The sequence below is a fragment of the Cyprinus carpio genome, chromosome B12 (genome assembly GCF_018340385.1).
Source record: "Cyprinus carpio isolate SPL01 chromosome B12, ASM1834038v1, whole genome shotgun sequence".
NCBI lineage: Eukaryota > Metazoa > Chordata > Actinopteri > Cypriniformes > Cyprinidae > Cyprinus > Cyprinus carpio.
The window spans coordinates 16,253,874-16,271,305 of record NC_056608.1 but is presented as its reverse complement, the minus strand read 5'-3'; the positions used below and the strand labels follow the sequence as shown (position 1 = coordinate 16,271,305).

At 37.8% G+C, this 17,432-nt stretch overlaps 1 protein-coding gene across 1 annotated transcript; it reads left to right on the top strand.

Annotated features, from left to right (window-relative positions):
• The first annotated feature begins 2,169 nt into the window (after positions 1-2,169).
• si:ch211-214e3.5 (zinc finger protein 518A) lies at positions 2,170-11,646 on the top strand. The gene is made up of 2 exons (XM_042735657.1): positions 2,170-2,502; positions 5,095-11,646. Exon 2 carries the CDS (start codon positions 5,113-5,115, stop codon positions 9,556-9,558), a length of 4,446 nt encoding a protein of 1,481 aa, XP_042591591.1. The 5' UTR covers positions 2,170-2,502; positions 5,095-5,112; the 3' UTR covers positions 9,559-11,646.
• Positions 11,647-17,432: the final 5,786 nt, after the last annotated feature.

The window sequence follows — 17,432 nt, the reverse complement described above, 5'->3', positions numbered from 1 at the left end:
GAAATAGAAAAAGATTCAATTTCTACATTTTGTGATAATCAAATTAAAAGATTACTTTTGTTGTAGGTGTGAACGGGTTTGATGAATGTGTTTACACCTGTTTGATTGATATGCCCCAATCTATTTATACAATTGCTTCTGTGGAGCCAACTCCAACACTTTCACGGCTGTAAATACTCCTTCATTAATATGAATAGGCCACAATCACAGATGGCTATAGGTCTATATGATTTTTACCCTGACAACTACAATAATAATAATGTGATTATATTTCTCCATACCATATTTCCAAGTTATCAGAACATGAAAAAAAAAAAAAAAAAAAAAAAAAACAGCACTGACATGGTTTATTTAAACAATGAATACAACAATAAAGCTTAGCTCTTCTATTCAATCTTTTAAATTATGGCTAATGTATAATCTGCTGCTTTAAGGCCAGAGTCAGTATTGTTGGTACAGATTGGGCTAAGCTAATATCTGCATTTCTTACCTGATATGACAATACTTATTCCTAGTAAGTATATTTAGTATTTTTTGTAAATTTCACATATTCCTGATTAAAATATTTGTTATGCTGCAAGATAAATAAATTAAAATGAATAACAACTAACAATTATTTGTGTACACAAGCAGTTTGACATATTTACCTTAATATGGACATATTATTTCTAACAAATAACACATAATGTGTTCCATATACTTGAACTGAATAAACTGTACTAAACACTAAACATTCATTTAGTAGTGACAAATTAACATTATGAACAAAATATTATGAAATATATCAAATCCTTAACATTTTCAGTAGGCATGTCATTTTTTTCACATTTGGTCACCGTATTGCCCCAAGGCCTGCTTAATTTCTGATCCTGGCCATCTTTCCTCATTCTGGATCTTAGCATAATTATGGCCTACAAAGACAAACAGTAGTAATATCTCAAATGTGAAATTTGAAGTCAGTGGGCTCTATGATCTCTAATGGGCAAGTCACACATGCCACACCTTAATTTACACTTCATTCATTCATCCTCTTTTATTGTTCATAACAAACACTTGATCAATTTGCAAACACATCAAGACAATTTGCAAGACTGTTGACAGTAATGTTATTTAGAAGTGTTACTGCTTACTACTTTTACAAGAAATATATTTGGAGGTATGTTCCCATATTTTTCAATATATTACATATATTTTAATTGTCATATTAGTAAATAAATCACTGTGATTATACATACCTTACAAAGTTAATGATAACTTTTATTAAATTTAGAATATTAAAAATACAATAATGCAGTAACAATACAGTTATAGCAAGCAGACTTTTCAGTCTATTTCTGAAATATATCAAAATAGCATTTTGAATATTTAAGGCAGTATTGCCATTTTTGGTAACCTTCTGTGCTGGTGAATTTCTGACCCTGGTCATCATTTATTCTAGATCTGAAGTTAATAAAAATTAATTTTGGAGTTGTAGGTTGAAATGCAAAGACAATGTTTTTCTGATTTGTGAACTCACATCATTGTGATAGTTATTTAGCTAGTTACATGAATATATATATATATATATATATATATATATATATATATATATATATATATAGCAGAACAAAATATAAACGTCTTATGAATAGATATATTTGCATTAACATTCTGTAAACCTTGTAGTAGCCTATTCATTTATTTATTGTGAAAATAATAACCATGAGCTGTGAGCATTTGTTACATAAATCTTTTAGATAACTATCATGGAAAAGTGTCTAATAAAATGTGATAAAGCCCCAAATTGCAATAAGGAAAATGTTTGTCAGAATTTCATTGCAAATTCATGTTTTGTGTGTGTGCGTGTGTGTAAAATTTTATGTTAGTGTGTAAATTAGTCATGTTTAGTGTAATTGTTTTAACATTTATTGTAATATGTAATTGTTTTAGTCACTTATTTGTTCTGGAAATTAGAGTTGTGTGCATGTTACATAAATCTGCTAGATAATATTGAAGAGTATTATTGTCATCGTCAATATCACCATCACAATAGTACAAAAATCCATGCATCTATTTGCAGCAGGTCAGTGCACCGACATTTACAACCTAGTAAACATTATTTGAACTATCCATCGTAAGAGTAATGATATTGTAGGTCAAGATGGCGCGCCATGATCTAGAGTGAGTCATGGCGTCCCTAGAGTCCACAAAACAGCAGTATGCATGGCCACTTTTAAAAATGGGTTTAACTGCTTCTAATACAGAGCGAGAATTGCATGAACTTTAATTTAAACAAGGCATTCTATTCATGAATTAACCAAAGGAGTATTCTATTCCATTTAGATACTTTGTCTCGATGGTTAAAGCGAGATATTTGTTGGTAAAGACGACCTAATGAGTCTTTCAGGTAATCCATATTCATCCGCTCTGAGTTCCTGCCTCACGCGCAGTGAAGGGAGCGGAACCCGGATGGAACTGTCATGGCTGCCGTCACCGACCTGCCAGTCTAAAGAGAAAAAAGAGGTAAATTTCTCCAAACTGCGCTTATTTAAACCAGCAGTATTAATTAACAGATAATTGCATTTAATTCAACTATAACGGTCACTTTTTTTAGTAGTGTGCTCCTTCGTTGACTTCTTTGTTTTTTAATCGTTTGATTACATCCAGCGTGGGTGGGGGCGACTTGCTTTATTTTTGTTGATGTGGATAAATAGCGTGGCTTATGGGTGATTGACTTTGAGTGTCATTTGTAGACGTGTTCGCTATGAGTGTAGCGGGATAGTCGGTGTGCATCCAGAAATGCACGGCCATAATTATCGTGTTGAGTCGATTGACAAGGCACTTCCTTTTTAGTTGAATGTGTATTGTGCGTGTCCGCGTTGCACAAAGTTGGTGAATGTCAACTTCATCTAAATGACCGACTTTAATCATTCGCAGATGGAGGACTTAGTTGTTGAGTGTTGCTAGTTTGTTTGATGTTTTAAAAAAGTTTGTACATCTGTAGAGTGATTGTGAAGTAATGAATTCCTGGTCAAAAGTTTAGCTAATATAGCAGTTGAGGAAAATGAGTAACGTTAGAGATAAATCAACGCTGTCTGAGATTACCGTAATGCCGATGAAGTTCACACTTCACATATGAAATGATGTGCCATGCATCACTTCACTTTGTATGTTCAAACTGGTTTAATTTTCCCAGTTTATGAATAAAGCTGGTTTTCTTGTTGGCAAGTGAAATTTACTGCCCAGAGACACCAAGCAGAATTTGTGCTTGCCAAATGGCACATTTTGCTACTTTGCAACACATTTTATAGATTATTATTATTATTATTATTATTATTATTATTATTATTATTATTATTATTATTATTGGGACTGCACAAATGAGGGAGAAGCTTTAGTCTCTCTCATTCTGTCCTATGTGTTAATTACTTATCTCATTCCTTTAGATCTAAACATGGTCCATGATGCACACAAAGTTGTTACATCCACTTTCTAACAGCACTGAAAATCGAAATGTTTTCCTTTTTTGGTTTATGAAGGTCATCATACTAATATTAATCCATTTAACCCCAGTATTTCCACAGCTCCTTAGATAGACCAGTTAAATAAATGTATCTTCTAAAGTTTTACATAAGTTAGTGATGCTTGTCACAGTTCATCAAACTTTTTGGTTGGTTAATGAGACCTAATAGAAAATAACAACAACAACAACAACAACAACAACAAAATTCAAACAGACTTTTTTTTTTTTTTTTTTTTTTTTTTTTTTTGTAAAAATACTTTTAAATCTAAATGAATACTGTGAATCAATAAGTTGTTATTATTAAATACTGAATGTTATTACAATTTTAAGCATTAGTTTCTGGGCTTCCCCACTGTCCACACATTTGACTTATGGCATGTTTATAGGTTTATATGTTCAATCTTAAACTACATCAATAATAGACCCTTTGAATATTTTGTTTAAAAAATTCTCTGTGTATTATGACGTTTCCCATGCTTGCTTGCAAACTTGAATTAAACTTTTAATTAGTAATTAGACCGTTTACACCAGCCATGTAAAAATGATCACACGAAATCAAGACAATCTGCACTTTTATATACAGTTGACAAAGTATGTGTAAAGTATATCAACAACTGATTTTTACCTTTGACTCAAAAAGTGGGATTAAATGAGTTAATTGCAAATTGTACTGATTGTTGTAGAATTTTTTTTTTAACAGACATTGACATTATTAGACATTGTTACATTTCAACAGTTTACCAGTGTACAGACTGAGTGTACTAGGCATTTTTCCAACAGTAAACATTTTAGTTATTAAACAATATTAGAGCTGTTGTTAGGTAATCCAAATAAATTTTATCTTCTTGGTATTTTGCATTTCTAATTTTGTGTAAAGTAAAAGAAAAAATATATATAATAATTCCTAACATTTGGCAGTTCAATAATGAGACACAAATAAGTTAAAAATTTGCAGTTGGAATTTCTTCTTCTGGTTCATTCTTTACACTTGAGTGCTATATTCTGTGTACTGCTCATTTTGGAAAATGTAGGAAAACATCCATGTATTTTATGCATACAGAACATTGGCATAATAAACACAGTATACAAGCTATAAACTGCAGCAGTATGATAGTATGCTGTTCTAAACATCTCTGAAACACAAAATATATATAAATCTGCAGAATGCTCCACAGAAACTTCTGAGTGTAGAATATTCAAAAAATTGATGTATAAATCCATATGGACTCATAACAATTGAATTTTTCATAGAAATGCTTTTATGACTAAGAGCTTAGACTATAGTTGTTCAGGATGTAAGAAATTGAGGTGAATGGTGTTGAAATATTTCTGTCCTTATTTCTTGATGGAAATGCCAAAACAACAAGCGTTAAAAGTCAAAAAGTAAAAAAAAAAAAAAAAATGTAGCCTGTCATTTTTTAAACAAATACTAGTATTGCAAAGCTTATACACTCAACATGCTGCATTAATTAAAAGCATACTAGTTTTTACTAAAGGGGTCATTTTCCTTAAATGCTGTAAACATGAATTGTGCAGTAGTATTATTCCTAGGTTACAATATGATAATGCTTCTTTGTTTTTTAATATTGCAGGAGCCTTTATTTTAAAGCATGGAGGTTGACCTGACGACATCAGATGATCCCCCTGAAAGCCATGACCTGAGCCAGGATGATGACACCTCACTGGACCACACTTTGCCTCTCAAATTGGCACATCAGCTTCCAGAGACAGCCTCTTGCAATGAACATTGTGACCAAGAAACACCCCCTGAGGAGTCAGCCACTGATAATCTTCACACAGACGGCAAAGCTTCTGGAAAGACTCCATGTAAGATGCAGCAGGGTGCAATCTTCTCTGGAAAAATACTGAGTTTTTGTTGCTCTGAATGCAAAGACGACACCACTTACAGCCCTAATGACTTGCTGAAACATTTTCAAGGAACACACAAGGGGACGCTTCCTACTTATCCTTGTGATCTGTGCTTGTTTGTCACCAATGAATTCTCATCTCTTCAGCGACATCGCATCGGACATCGAAACACTTTGGTCACGTGTGAGATTTGCAACGATGGGGTGCAGTATTCGCTTCTTTTGCTCACCAGGCACTTTACCAACTGCCACAGCCGTAATGGACAGTTTCTCTGTAAAAAGTGTGAGTTCTCCACCCGAGATGCAGGAACCTTTGTTCAACACATCCATCATCACAACGAACGTAATCACAAATGTATGAAATGTCCACATGGCAGCCCCACACAAGGGGAGCATCAGAGGCATAACATGGTGCATTCTGGGACTTTTCCTTTCTCTTGTCAGATTTGTGGCTATAGTGCAGCTCGCAGAGATTATCTGAACAAACATCTTACTGTGGCACACGGTGAGGAAATGAACAAGTGGAGAGCAAATGAGGATAGTTCTGGAGTTAATTCACCTGGACGGTTGCTTAAAAAGTCTCCTCCAGTTGGAGGATCCAGAGAAACAAAACGTAACTCAATCGCCGGTGTAGGTCTGCTTGATCATAACGGCAGGTTGTTTAATCCTGAAAAAACCTTGGAGGAGACCCAGCAGTTCCTTGAAAGAGCGGTCGGGGTTAAAAAGGAGAGTGTTAAATGGACAAAGTCTCCCCTAAAAAGTGAGCCGCAAATTTTGCACCTCATTCCATCAACAACGCCACAACCAAAGTTACAAGAGCATGAGATTAGTCCAGGAAGTCCAGGACTTCTGAATTCAGCCAACAACAATGGACTGACTGTCCTTATGGTGAAAAATAAAATTTCCATTCCACCGAACTGCACCACTAAAGTCATGGGCTTTAAGATGGTAGATGGTAAAAAACATTTAGTTCTAAAAGTCATACCGACAAAACAAGAGGACTCCACTGAAAATGAGGGTTCTGATTCACACATTGGTGACGATGAAGATAAAATAACCAGCAGCCCGTGCTCTTCATCCTCACCAAGCATAGGATCTCTCCTCAGTTTAGAGTCTGGTGAATCAAATGAGACATCTTCAATAAAAGAAGAGTCACAGGAAGTTGAAAATCACATTGGCAACCATCTCCCCATGACAGATGAGCACAAAGTTAGCTTTGAGAGTGCAAGTAAAGCTAAAGCAGGGCAGGTAAATAATGAGGATACTGAAGTCTCACGTAGTGTTAAAGTACTGTCTACGGCATCAAAAGATGCTGCACCTTCCCTGTGTCAGAGCCGTCAATCCAATGGAAGGTCATCACCTCATCTGCATGAGGTATCTTTCCTCTGTTCAATTGAGAAATGCTCCACTGATGATATCCAGACAGCCAGCACACTTCCTGTTTCAACTAAAGAGCTTTCCTCCACTGATTCTGATTTGCAGATGGCTCAAGTAGATTTATCTAAATATGAGGCTAGAGCGTTAGCTTCAGTTATGGATGAACCCTCAGGATCACAGTCATCTGCTGATGAAAGCACATGTCCTGATGCAGTTTCTGATTTAGAATCAAACCCTGAAATGTCTATAGAAGGCAAGTCCACAAACACAGATATCCTGAAATCTAAACTTCCATCAAAAGCAACTGTAGATGCAACATTTTCAGGGATGTTGGAAGAATCTCTTATCCAGGAACCCAGCGAGAATAGCACTGAACCAAACTCCACTATCAAAAGTCCTGTCGAAAAGAGCATCCTTGATTTAGAGGCTAAAAAAGAGCAGGATTCTGACCAAGTTGAGACCTTATGCAAGATGACTGACATTAAGACCTCTACCGCAGAAGTTGAAGAGAGCTTTCAGTTTTACCAAAATGCTAATTCTGACTCAAGTGAGACTCCAGCCTCAGACAGTATTGTTGTAAAGTCGTCTGAAGTAACTAAAAACAAAACAACTGAGGCTAACGCACAAAATGAAACTAGTAAAAGTGCATCAACTGAAGCCAAAGATAGTAACACAGAAGTTGTAAATAACTTTCTCAGTTCCCCAAGTCAAGAGGTCTTTAGTTTCCACAATTATTCTAAAGACACTTCTGGGAGCTCTCCTGATTCATTGCTGCCTGAGGAAGACTTAACGCAGGGCTTGGAGGAAGAAGAGTGTGAAGAGGATTTTGGTGATTGGAGCTTAACTCTGCCACCATCGCCTCCTCTTCCAACTGAAGAAGATAGCAAGGGAGGGGCTGATGAGAGTGATCTGGTCTCTGAAAGTGGAGAGAAGACATTAGAGAGAGTGTCAGATAGTGATATTGAGGTCGATGAGTGCATAGCTACTGTCGATGATTCACTCATTCCTGTGCTTCCAGAAAAAGAAGGAGAAGCAGCTTGTTCATCAGCACCAGAGAAGATACAGGAAGGTGTCACCTGTGCGAGCGAGAACACAGCAGCAAGTGTGAATAGTGCAGCTGTTTTGGGCAAGATACTTGAAAAGCACTCAGACGCCATAATCAGCCAGCAACTTGAGAAAGAAAGAATGAGGTCTTCAGCGACAGTACAAGAAACTGTTAGGCCGACCAAAACCACACTTCGGATCTTGCAGACACCTGAAGGAAAACAGCAGATGTTCCTTCAAACTACAGACACTCCATATGCCGTCCCAGTTCAGCTGAAAAGTGGAGCTGGGTTCAAGCTAATTACTAAATCCTGTTCTCCCAAAATTAATGTGTCTTATGTGAAACCTGGGATTGAGATGGCCAGCAAGACTACGGGAGTAGCTCTTACTTTAAATGGAGGCAGAATTGGCTTGTCTGCACAGAATTCCAATCTTGAAACAAAAGGTCAAGCGTCTGCACAGATGGCACCAAGTGGCAGTGGAAACCGCTACTTCGTCAATGCTTCTGCTCTTAAAACATCTCTTCTCTTATCAGGTGCTGTCAAGTCCTCATCCGGAGAACAGGCGACCAACGTGCCACAGACTTGTTATTTGGTTCAGAGACCACTCCCTGTTACCCCAGTTAGTAGTGAGTCAAGTGCTTCGAGTTCTAAGACTGTGCTTGCAACTCGTCCTGTATTGGCCATGCCTGTGAATGCTGCAGATAAAACCAGTCCTTTGCAGGCTGGGAGACAAGCTTACTTGGTTAGATACATTTCTCCTGCCAAGTCAGGTATACTTTTGAACAATTCAGACGGGAAAACTTCGAACGAGGCTGGCAAAAACAGGGTTTTCCTTAAGATAGTTCGAGGTCCCAATGGCACCAGATTTCTCTCCACTGCTCCATACACCACAGGCAAAAAATCAGTATACCTTGCCACAAGCTCTCTGCAGTCACCTTGTTTGTTAATGTCCTCAAATGAATCTTTAACCAATGTGTCTGCAGGACTTAAAACCTCTACTAATTCAGAAGGTCTCATTCATAAACTCATCCCCGCATCCCAGCTTAAACATATTCTACCCCAGTCCAATGTTCAGATCAAAAGCAGGGCTGATCACGATGTAGCATTACAGAAGTCGCCACTTGTTCCCTGTTCCATCCGTCCACGTAGCCAAAGGAAACGGAGGCGAAGGGCTTTGTTTGAGGAAATGCTGGAGAGCTCCTCCAAAATGAGGAGAATCTCCAGCAAGTCGTCGGCCGAGAAAGACGCTACCTCAATTTGGGAGCCTGTTGCGAAAGATATGGTGAGAACGCTGAGGCTCTGTCCCTTTAGTCCACTTCAAGAAATCAAATGTCCCCGGCAAAACCAGCCTGTGGTTGTGCTGAACCATCCAGATGCAGACATTCCTGAAGTTGCTAGCATCATGAGGTCCGTGAACAGATACAAAGGTGAAGTTCTCAAGGTGGCGCTGTCCCAAGATACAGTTAAAGCCCTGTCGGAGTTTCCAAGAACACTTGCAAAGCAGAATGCTTCCAATGGCAGTGGGGGTGAAAGATCAAGGCCGGTAGGAGGTGCTGTTCAAGAGAGATTCATACTGAAACTGAAGTTAAAAAAGACTAGCAGAAATAAATATGAGGTGGTGAGGTCCTCATCTGCTGGTTCAGAGCAGCAGTCAACATTTTGTTGCTGGTTTTGTGGCCGAGTTTTCAACAACCAAGAGGACTGGATCGGCCATGGTCAACGGCATCTAATGGAGGCAACAAGAGACTGGAATAAGCTGTTCTAATGCAACTACAGAGCCCCTGGATTGGGCCAAATTCCATCCTTCATTGTAGAAAACTGATTTTTTTTTTTTTTTGTAATATTTTCTTTTCTTTTTTTTTATAGTACAGTAAGATACAGTTAACCTGTTGATGTTATTTTTCCATAGATTTGTCTTCAGAAGCTTTTAAAGGGTATAGTGTAATAGAGAAGAGTTTGGTACCTGAAACCAGTTTGTATGTAAATAATTTTCACCCTTGTATATTTAAATCAAAACCCTTGAGTATGTATAGAACGGAACTGTGAAAACTGGACACACTGTATGTTTATGGTGCAAGCAGAAAGATCACTGGTATAAGATGGTGCTGTCTCTTATAGACCTCTTTTAATGCAGACAATTGAACTGAATTCTCAGGTAATTCCATCATTTTTCAATGAATGAGTGAATGGTCCAGTTTATAAAAAAGTAATCTGTGTTTGATTGTAGATTTTTATGTACCATTTAAGTACAGTTTAAGTTGGCTACATTGTCATACCTACATCACTGAACCAATTTTAATTTCCAATCAACGTCCTTTGGTGCTTAGATATCATGAAAATGTTCAAAGAAATTGAATTTTATATGCAAATTTTAAAGGGATAGTTCACCCATAATTAAAAATGGTTATTTTCTCACATTCATGTCGCTCCAAACCTGCACAACTTTTTCTTATGTGAAACACAAAAAACATTCTGAAGAATGTATCGCCAGTTTCATCCATGCAATTAAAGTCAACAGGGTCAAACATCAGACCCCACTGAATTTCATTCTACTGACAATTTTCGAAATATCTTCATAAAGGTTTGATGTGACATGAGGGTGAGTAAATGATGGTTGAATTTTCATTTTAAGGGTGAACTATCCATTTAAATATTATTTAGGAATTGTGACACACATGATATTGCCTAAAAATGCCCAACTGGTTCCTGTGGAAACCATCCTGTTGAAATGTTGTGTACTTTAAGGTGGTTTGCCATTAATACGCAGTATTTGTTCTCATGTTGTTGTTTTTTGGGTCAGTTTCATGTTTCGCTGGTACCATGCAGCTACCTTCATTATGTCAGTTTAGACCCGGTGTCATTTTCAGTAGCAATAATGGACTTTATAATACTGTAGTTGGAATTTTTCTCTGTAAAGATATTCTGAACCTACATCTGTCAGTTATGGCTTTGGTGCTTTTTGTTGTCCTTTTCCCTATTTGAAATGAAGTAATGCACCTGTAAATGTACTATTATGCTTTACTAAAAAAAAGGATAAAACAGGATGTATTGAGATGCAAGCCAACAAACCTCAAATAGCCAACCAAACACTAACTGTATTTTCATTTTCTGTGATACTTGAGTGCCTCATTCTGCCTCAAAGTTTTAACAAAAGGGTCTGTTTTTCCATGGTAAAGTCCAGATTTCTAAGATTCTTGTGTGCTTAGCAGAGTTCAAAGATTGAAAGTTGTGACCATTTATCCTCGCTACATTAGTTTTTTATTTCAACTGCCTTATAAACCACAAAATTAGGAGTTGAGGCTTCCTTTAAACAATTTATATTTATATTCTCATTGATAGCCCTAATATCAAGTCTTTTCAATATGGGTTTATGCTCCATAGAAACAATTGGTTGACAGTTCAAAACTTATCAAAACACAGATGGTCATTTGAGTTATAAAATTCAATATATCCTTTGCATTAAAAGCTCGGTTTACTAGAAATTGAATACAACTATTGTTTTAAAAGTCAACACTATCCAGAGCTGATGGTGTACTCAATGGTGCTTCTAAATCTTTGTGAATCTGCTTTTTTTTTGAGTTTTTTTTTTTTTTTTTTTTTATATAATTTCTTGTTAAATATAGATAAACACCCCACAAGTGTTCTGATCTGCCACACTTAAGTCTCCCTGAGAGATCTGTCTAATTGTTAGGACGGGTGTCTTCATTTGTCTGTGTACATTAATTGGTCTTTGTCCATTGTGCTTGAAAGAAGCTTTGATGGCAGAGAGGTAATAATCCATCCTTGATTTAAAAAGCTATTGTTCAGTGTTTTATAGTTGTCCGAATAAATCAGTGGATTTTCTGAAGCTTTACTTTCCCATGTCCAGTTGGTTAACTTTGTTTCTAACATGTGAGAACTGTTGTTGGCCTGTAAAGTTGTTTATACATACATATATATATTCACTCAGTATGTTTGTCATCCTCTTTGTGACATGACAATCACTGTTATACATGTGAAGTAGTGGAACTGTTTATGCAAACCATAACAGTTGATTAATATTCAGCTCAAATGGCCCAGCTTGAAACAAGTAATGTCATGCCATGAATGAGCAAAAATATAGTCCTCACTCACACCTGTCTACCGAATAATGTTTGTCCTCAAGCAAAAACGTCCTTCCTCCTTGTTGTAATGCCCATGTCACACAGGTTTTATTGGGATCTGAGAGACCAGTTTATTTTTTTATGCTAAGTGCCTAAAATGTGATGCACCAGGTTGACACTATATTGTACTGTATTTACCTCCTTGCAGTTCCTTCTTTAATAAATGTAAATACCTTTGAAGAAGATGGTTATTTTTAATGACTGCAAAAATTCTTGACACTTTTATCGCATATGGGATTTGCACTATATATAGGTTACTTAAAATCTGGCCCTAATAGTATATATCTCGATCTGGCAGGCAGCTGTTGCAAGGGAGAACTCACCTCTAGATGGCAGTATTGCATTAGGTTAGCACTGTCTTTATAATGTCATGCAGAGGGTGTTTTACTGGCACATTGGCGTAATATTGACTTCATTGGTATTCAACAGTATGATGCAAACACGGGGGTATTTTTCCTCTGGCAAGAAATGTATTCTCAACATTTTTGTGGGGTCAGTTACACTTTTAATGAATTCACAATAGAGCAAATATATGTTTATCAATGCATTCTTTGCTGTTTGGTGTGAGATTATTAAAAAAATACAATAAATCATCAAATAAATTATAAAAAAAAAACACAACAAAAGAACCCTATAACAGACCTTTATCCAACTCTATGATAAACTGTATGGTAATACAATTCATACATCTCTCACAAAAATTAATCCCTATAGAGGCAGCAGCTTCTAACGGCAAAGTTTTTTTTTTTTTTTTTTTTTTTTTTTTTAATGAACATTAATAAAATCTACATATAGAATGGCAAAGTTAAGTTTTTAAGCAAGGCATGTATCAGTTAAATATGTAATAATAGTAGAAAAAAGGTGATATATGAAGTGGTCTCTTCATTCCTCTTCTAATAAAATAGAGTTTCTTATTATTCCAACAAATTTCTGGGCCTTTTCATTTTCATATATTCCAATGAAACTGGCCTATTTTGTGCAGAGAGTCATGCTAGTGTGGATATTATGTATCAAATGAAACAAGATAATCTAGAGTTTAACAGTACATGACACTCCAAATGAATGTATTTATTATTCTATTTTAGATGCTGTTCCATACACGCTCTAATTTACCAGACCTTGGTTCGGCTTTCACCTTCATTCTCATGAAGGCTCTGTCATGATAATGAGGGCAAAATCTCTACCCAGGCTATGATTTGCCATGAGTCGTTATCCTTTGTCACTATGAGGATATTTGTGATGCATAAATGGGGCATTGAAGCAGGGGAGACTTGTAGCCTCATGAGTGGACCGCATGACACCCACAATCAAACAGATCCCAGATCTGTGACTGACTGATTAGTTTGGGATCAACTGATTGATAGAAAATCCATGGACCCTCACTGAACAGGAAAGTGGGAGACAGGTCCGCCTGTTTTGACAGGATTTAAATAGGTCAGGATTGTACCAGAGCTGTCTGCAGACTGCCTCTGACTTCCTGCCATTGAAGTGGTTCAGGCCATGAAGTGGCCTGCGGGAAGGAGGGAAGGCAGCCCATTCCATGAGAAATGAAGCATTAACACACAAAGATGAGAAAAGGAAGGAAAAAGAAGAGGACAGCACTGATTAAGCTATTGTTTAACAGTCACCATTTGATTGCATTGTTTAATAATAATAATAATAATAAATTTATATATATATATGTTTGAAATGTAATTATTATCAAATACCAGCAAAAAGCCACTCTGGGTTTTCTGCCCAAACTTGCCTGGGGATAAATTTTCTATTTAAAATATTCATGTCTTTCTCTCGCTCTATGTATATATAACCAACACATATATAGATATGTATCTTACCCAAAATTTGACATCATATGGCCAAGAATCGCTTAAAAAAGAACTATCCTTGAATTTTAAGCAAATGAAGCTATTATAAGACACCTGTCCACGTATCCAGCTCACCACGCTGTTCTATTCCTGTCTTGTGCCTTCCCCCGTCTATGGATCTATTTATCCTTCTTCCTTTTCGGTACCTAATTTTCACTGCTTCCTCCACCTCCCACTCTCTCTAATAGTATGTCATCTGACTTGAGTTGTTGTGCATTCTGTCCATTACCACTCAAAGCATACCAGAACATCAGGGATTAAGCGTACACCTGCCTCTATATAAGGCACAAAATAAAGTCACAGTGAAACTAAATAAGTAATGTCAAAGGGTGAAGTAATTGTAATTTTGTAGGAGTGCTCAGATACTGAGAACTATCTGAGTGCTGTGGACTGACTGTCATATAACAACTAAGCAATGTTTGGCTGAGTCACCTAAATAGGAAATTGCGAACAACTTTTCTTCCCAATCAAGGAAGAGATGTCATTAAAAGGAGAGAGGCACTAATATTTTTGCTTAAAAATGAGGTAACATGAATGTAAAAAAGTAATGAGTGCACAGATAAATAATTTACAACAAATAGTGCAACACTGCATACAAAATTTAAATTTCATGACTCAATTTTTATTAGCAATACTTTGTCTGTAGCAAAACGATTTAAATATAGTCAACATTGTATATAGCCTAAAATGTTAATTTCACTAAAATAACAATTTATTTGACTAAAGAAACATTTTTGCTGACAAGAAAGTGCAACAATGAAATAACAGAAGAAAAAAGATTTGAAAGCCCAATGACTGATCGCCTAAAACATTGATTAATTAATAATGCACTTTATAAAAAAAAAAGTAACTAGAACGTTGCAACCATGTCACACACGAAAATGCATATTATGGACATTAAAAAGAACTTACAGAATGAGATGGTGGAGCTTGAAGTCATTCAGTGTTTCTGTGGGGACTAATCTTTTTGGTCACGTTTTCCAACAGGCAGATAGTATATATTCAGCTAATGCGTTAAACTGTTAAAGATGAGCACAAGATTCAAGATTCCTTTATTGTCATTGCACAGAGTAAAATGAAATTAGGTAGCAATCCTTCTTGTAATTCACACATAACATCAAAAAGAAATGGAACACTATTCATTTAAAGTGTGGGATCAAATAAAAATAAATATATACAACAATAGGACAATGTGATAAAATGATACAAAATTATACAATGGCATAGCAGCTGAGGTGAGGTATTACACATCCGGATGTTGCACATCTCTGGATTGCGGTGACCCTATGTACAAGTAGTGCAGTTGAAATGTAAACAAACGAGGGACAGTTGAAAATACTGTTGCCTCTATGCAATGTTCTGTGGTATTGTGGTCAAGAAAGACCAAGAGTCTGTGTAGATTGTTTGGCAGTGTTCAGTTCCTGAATGGCTCGGAGGTAGAAACTGTTTTTGAGTCTGTTTGTCTGTGATGTGATAGACATGAAACATCAACCAGAAGGCAGCCGGTCAAACAGCTGATGTCCAGGGTGGGATGGGTCTTTCAGTATGTTGGCTGCTCTACTGAAGCAGTGAGAGCCAATGGCATTTGAGTTTGCACTTTGTGATTTAAGTTTTCATCAGGTCTTTAGCACTGGGTGAGTAAAAAGGATAGTTCACTCAGAAATGTATATTACCCCATGATTTACTCACCCTCAAGACATCCTAGGTGTATATAATTTTCTTCTTTCGGATGAATACAATCAGAGTTTTAAAAAGGCCTGGCTCTTCCAGGCTTTATAATGGCAGTGAATAGTGGTCAAGATTTTGAAGCAAAATAAAGTGCATATATCTATCATAAAAAGTGCTCCACATGGCTCCGGGGATTAAAAAGGCCCTTCTGAAGTGAATCAACGCATTTGTGTAAGAAAAATATTCCATATTTAAAACTTAATAAACAGTAATCTCTATAGCTTCTGCTAACTGTCGTATTTATGTTAACGAGAGAGTGGCACCTTGCTATTGACTCATTATGGTGATGGCCTCACTCGGTGATACTGGATCCGGACTGGGTGATAGCCCTGTTCTTGGCTTCATGCCTCCTGGATCATGTGGCCAAGTCATTAGGCTTCTGTGGGAGCCTTCTTGGTCATCAGGTCCCCAGTACAGCTCCGCAATCCCAAGACCTGTGGGTCCTCCTTCTAGTGACTGAGTGGAGCTCCTCCTGCTGAGGCATTGAGCAACTTTGCTACCCTAAACTCTACTCTTCAGTCCACTAGTTGTGTCACACTGCCCTCATGGTGAACCAGGGAGTGGGCTTGAGTACATTGTTTTTCCCTGAGGTATGAGTGTGGGGTGTTTCTGTGGAAACCGTTCCCAAGTGCTCTGGCTCTGAGGAGAACAGCTCTCCATGCATGATTTGGGCCCCGTTGTTTCCAGGCTCTGCGGGTCTGGTTAAATGGGACCCATGCTCTCTATTGGGGTAGAGAGCACAGGGCTGGATTGGGTTGACAATGTTGCCTCCCTGGTGAGCTCTATTTAATCTAGCTAGCATTGCTCCCCTCACTGTAGAGGGTCATCTATGAGCATGCTGCTCCCTTCTGAGCATCCGAGTTCCCTCCCCTCTGGAGGAGTTGAATTCCCCGCTCCGTCGGCTGTTCTCATGGTGGGCTTTTAGCAGTGCTCCCCTCATTCTCCGCTTCCCAGAGCTCCTTGAACCAGTAACATCAGGCTACTAGGCCCCTTCTTCTGCCTCCCTGATATGCTGCATTTATGGTTAAGCTTGCAGTACACTTACTCTTCACGATTATCTATGAGCATGCTGTAGGGCGAGCATCTGTCTCCCCCTCTCAGCTGAGAGCTGGGTGCTTTGCTCCTTCAGCTAGGTAATTTACTGCTAGCCAGACCAGGTTTGTGACCATGATGATGAGTTGGTGACTCTTCATATGACAGATTTTTCAATGGGTTGCACCATTTCCATCTATGTGCACTCTGTGTATGCTAGGGACTGCTCCCTCAGAGTACCACGCTAAACAGCCTCTATGACCCCTTAGTAGCGGTATCCCTAAAATCCATGCTACTGTAAGTTCGCACGCTAAGTCTCTGTGCACTTTCTAATGTCCATGCTATGGTAAAGACGCACATCAGGCATTTTGCATTCTTTCTAAAATCCTGTATGGTAAGGATTACGCGCTGAGGCTTCGTGCCCTTTCTTTGAGTCGGATAGGTCCCGGTTTCACCTTGGGCACCACTCTACCTATGTATTCACAGTGATACCTACTTGAACAGGGTGTTGCTACCAAGAGTCTGTTGAGACAATTCCTTCAGCCAGCTCATGCAGAGCAAATGGTAGCCCCTGGGTGACAGGCCAAGACCTAGTTACTTCCTAGCCATTTGGTCGTATCCCCTCAAAAATAATAATAATAATAATCTCTTCTTTTGATTCCAAGCCTTTGAGATCTACCCTGGGTTCAGGAGGCCCGGCCCCTAACAGGTAAGTTTCTGAGGTACGTAGCTCAGGCCTTTGGCCGAAGGGGATAATGTCACTGACAGCCGTCGAATTGTCCCAGGGGCAACTCCCTTAAGCTTGGGTAGAGTTGGTACTTGTGCTTGGCATGCACTCCCCTCAGCATGGTGGCGTGGGTATACCATTCCCC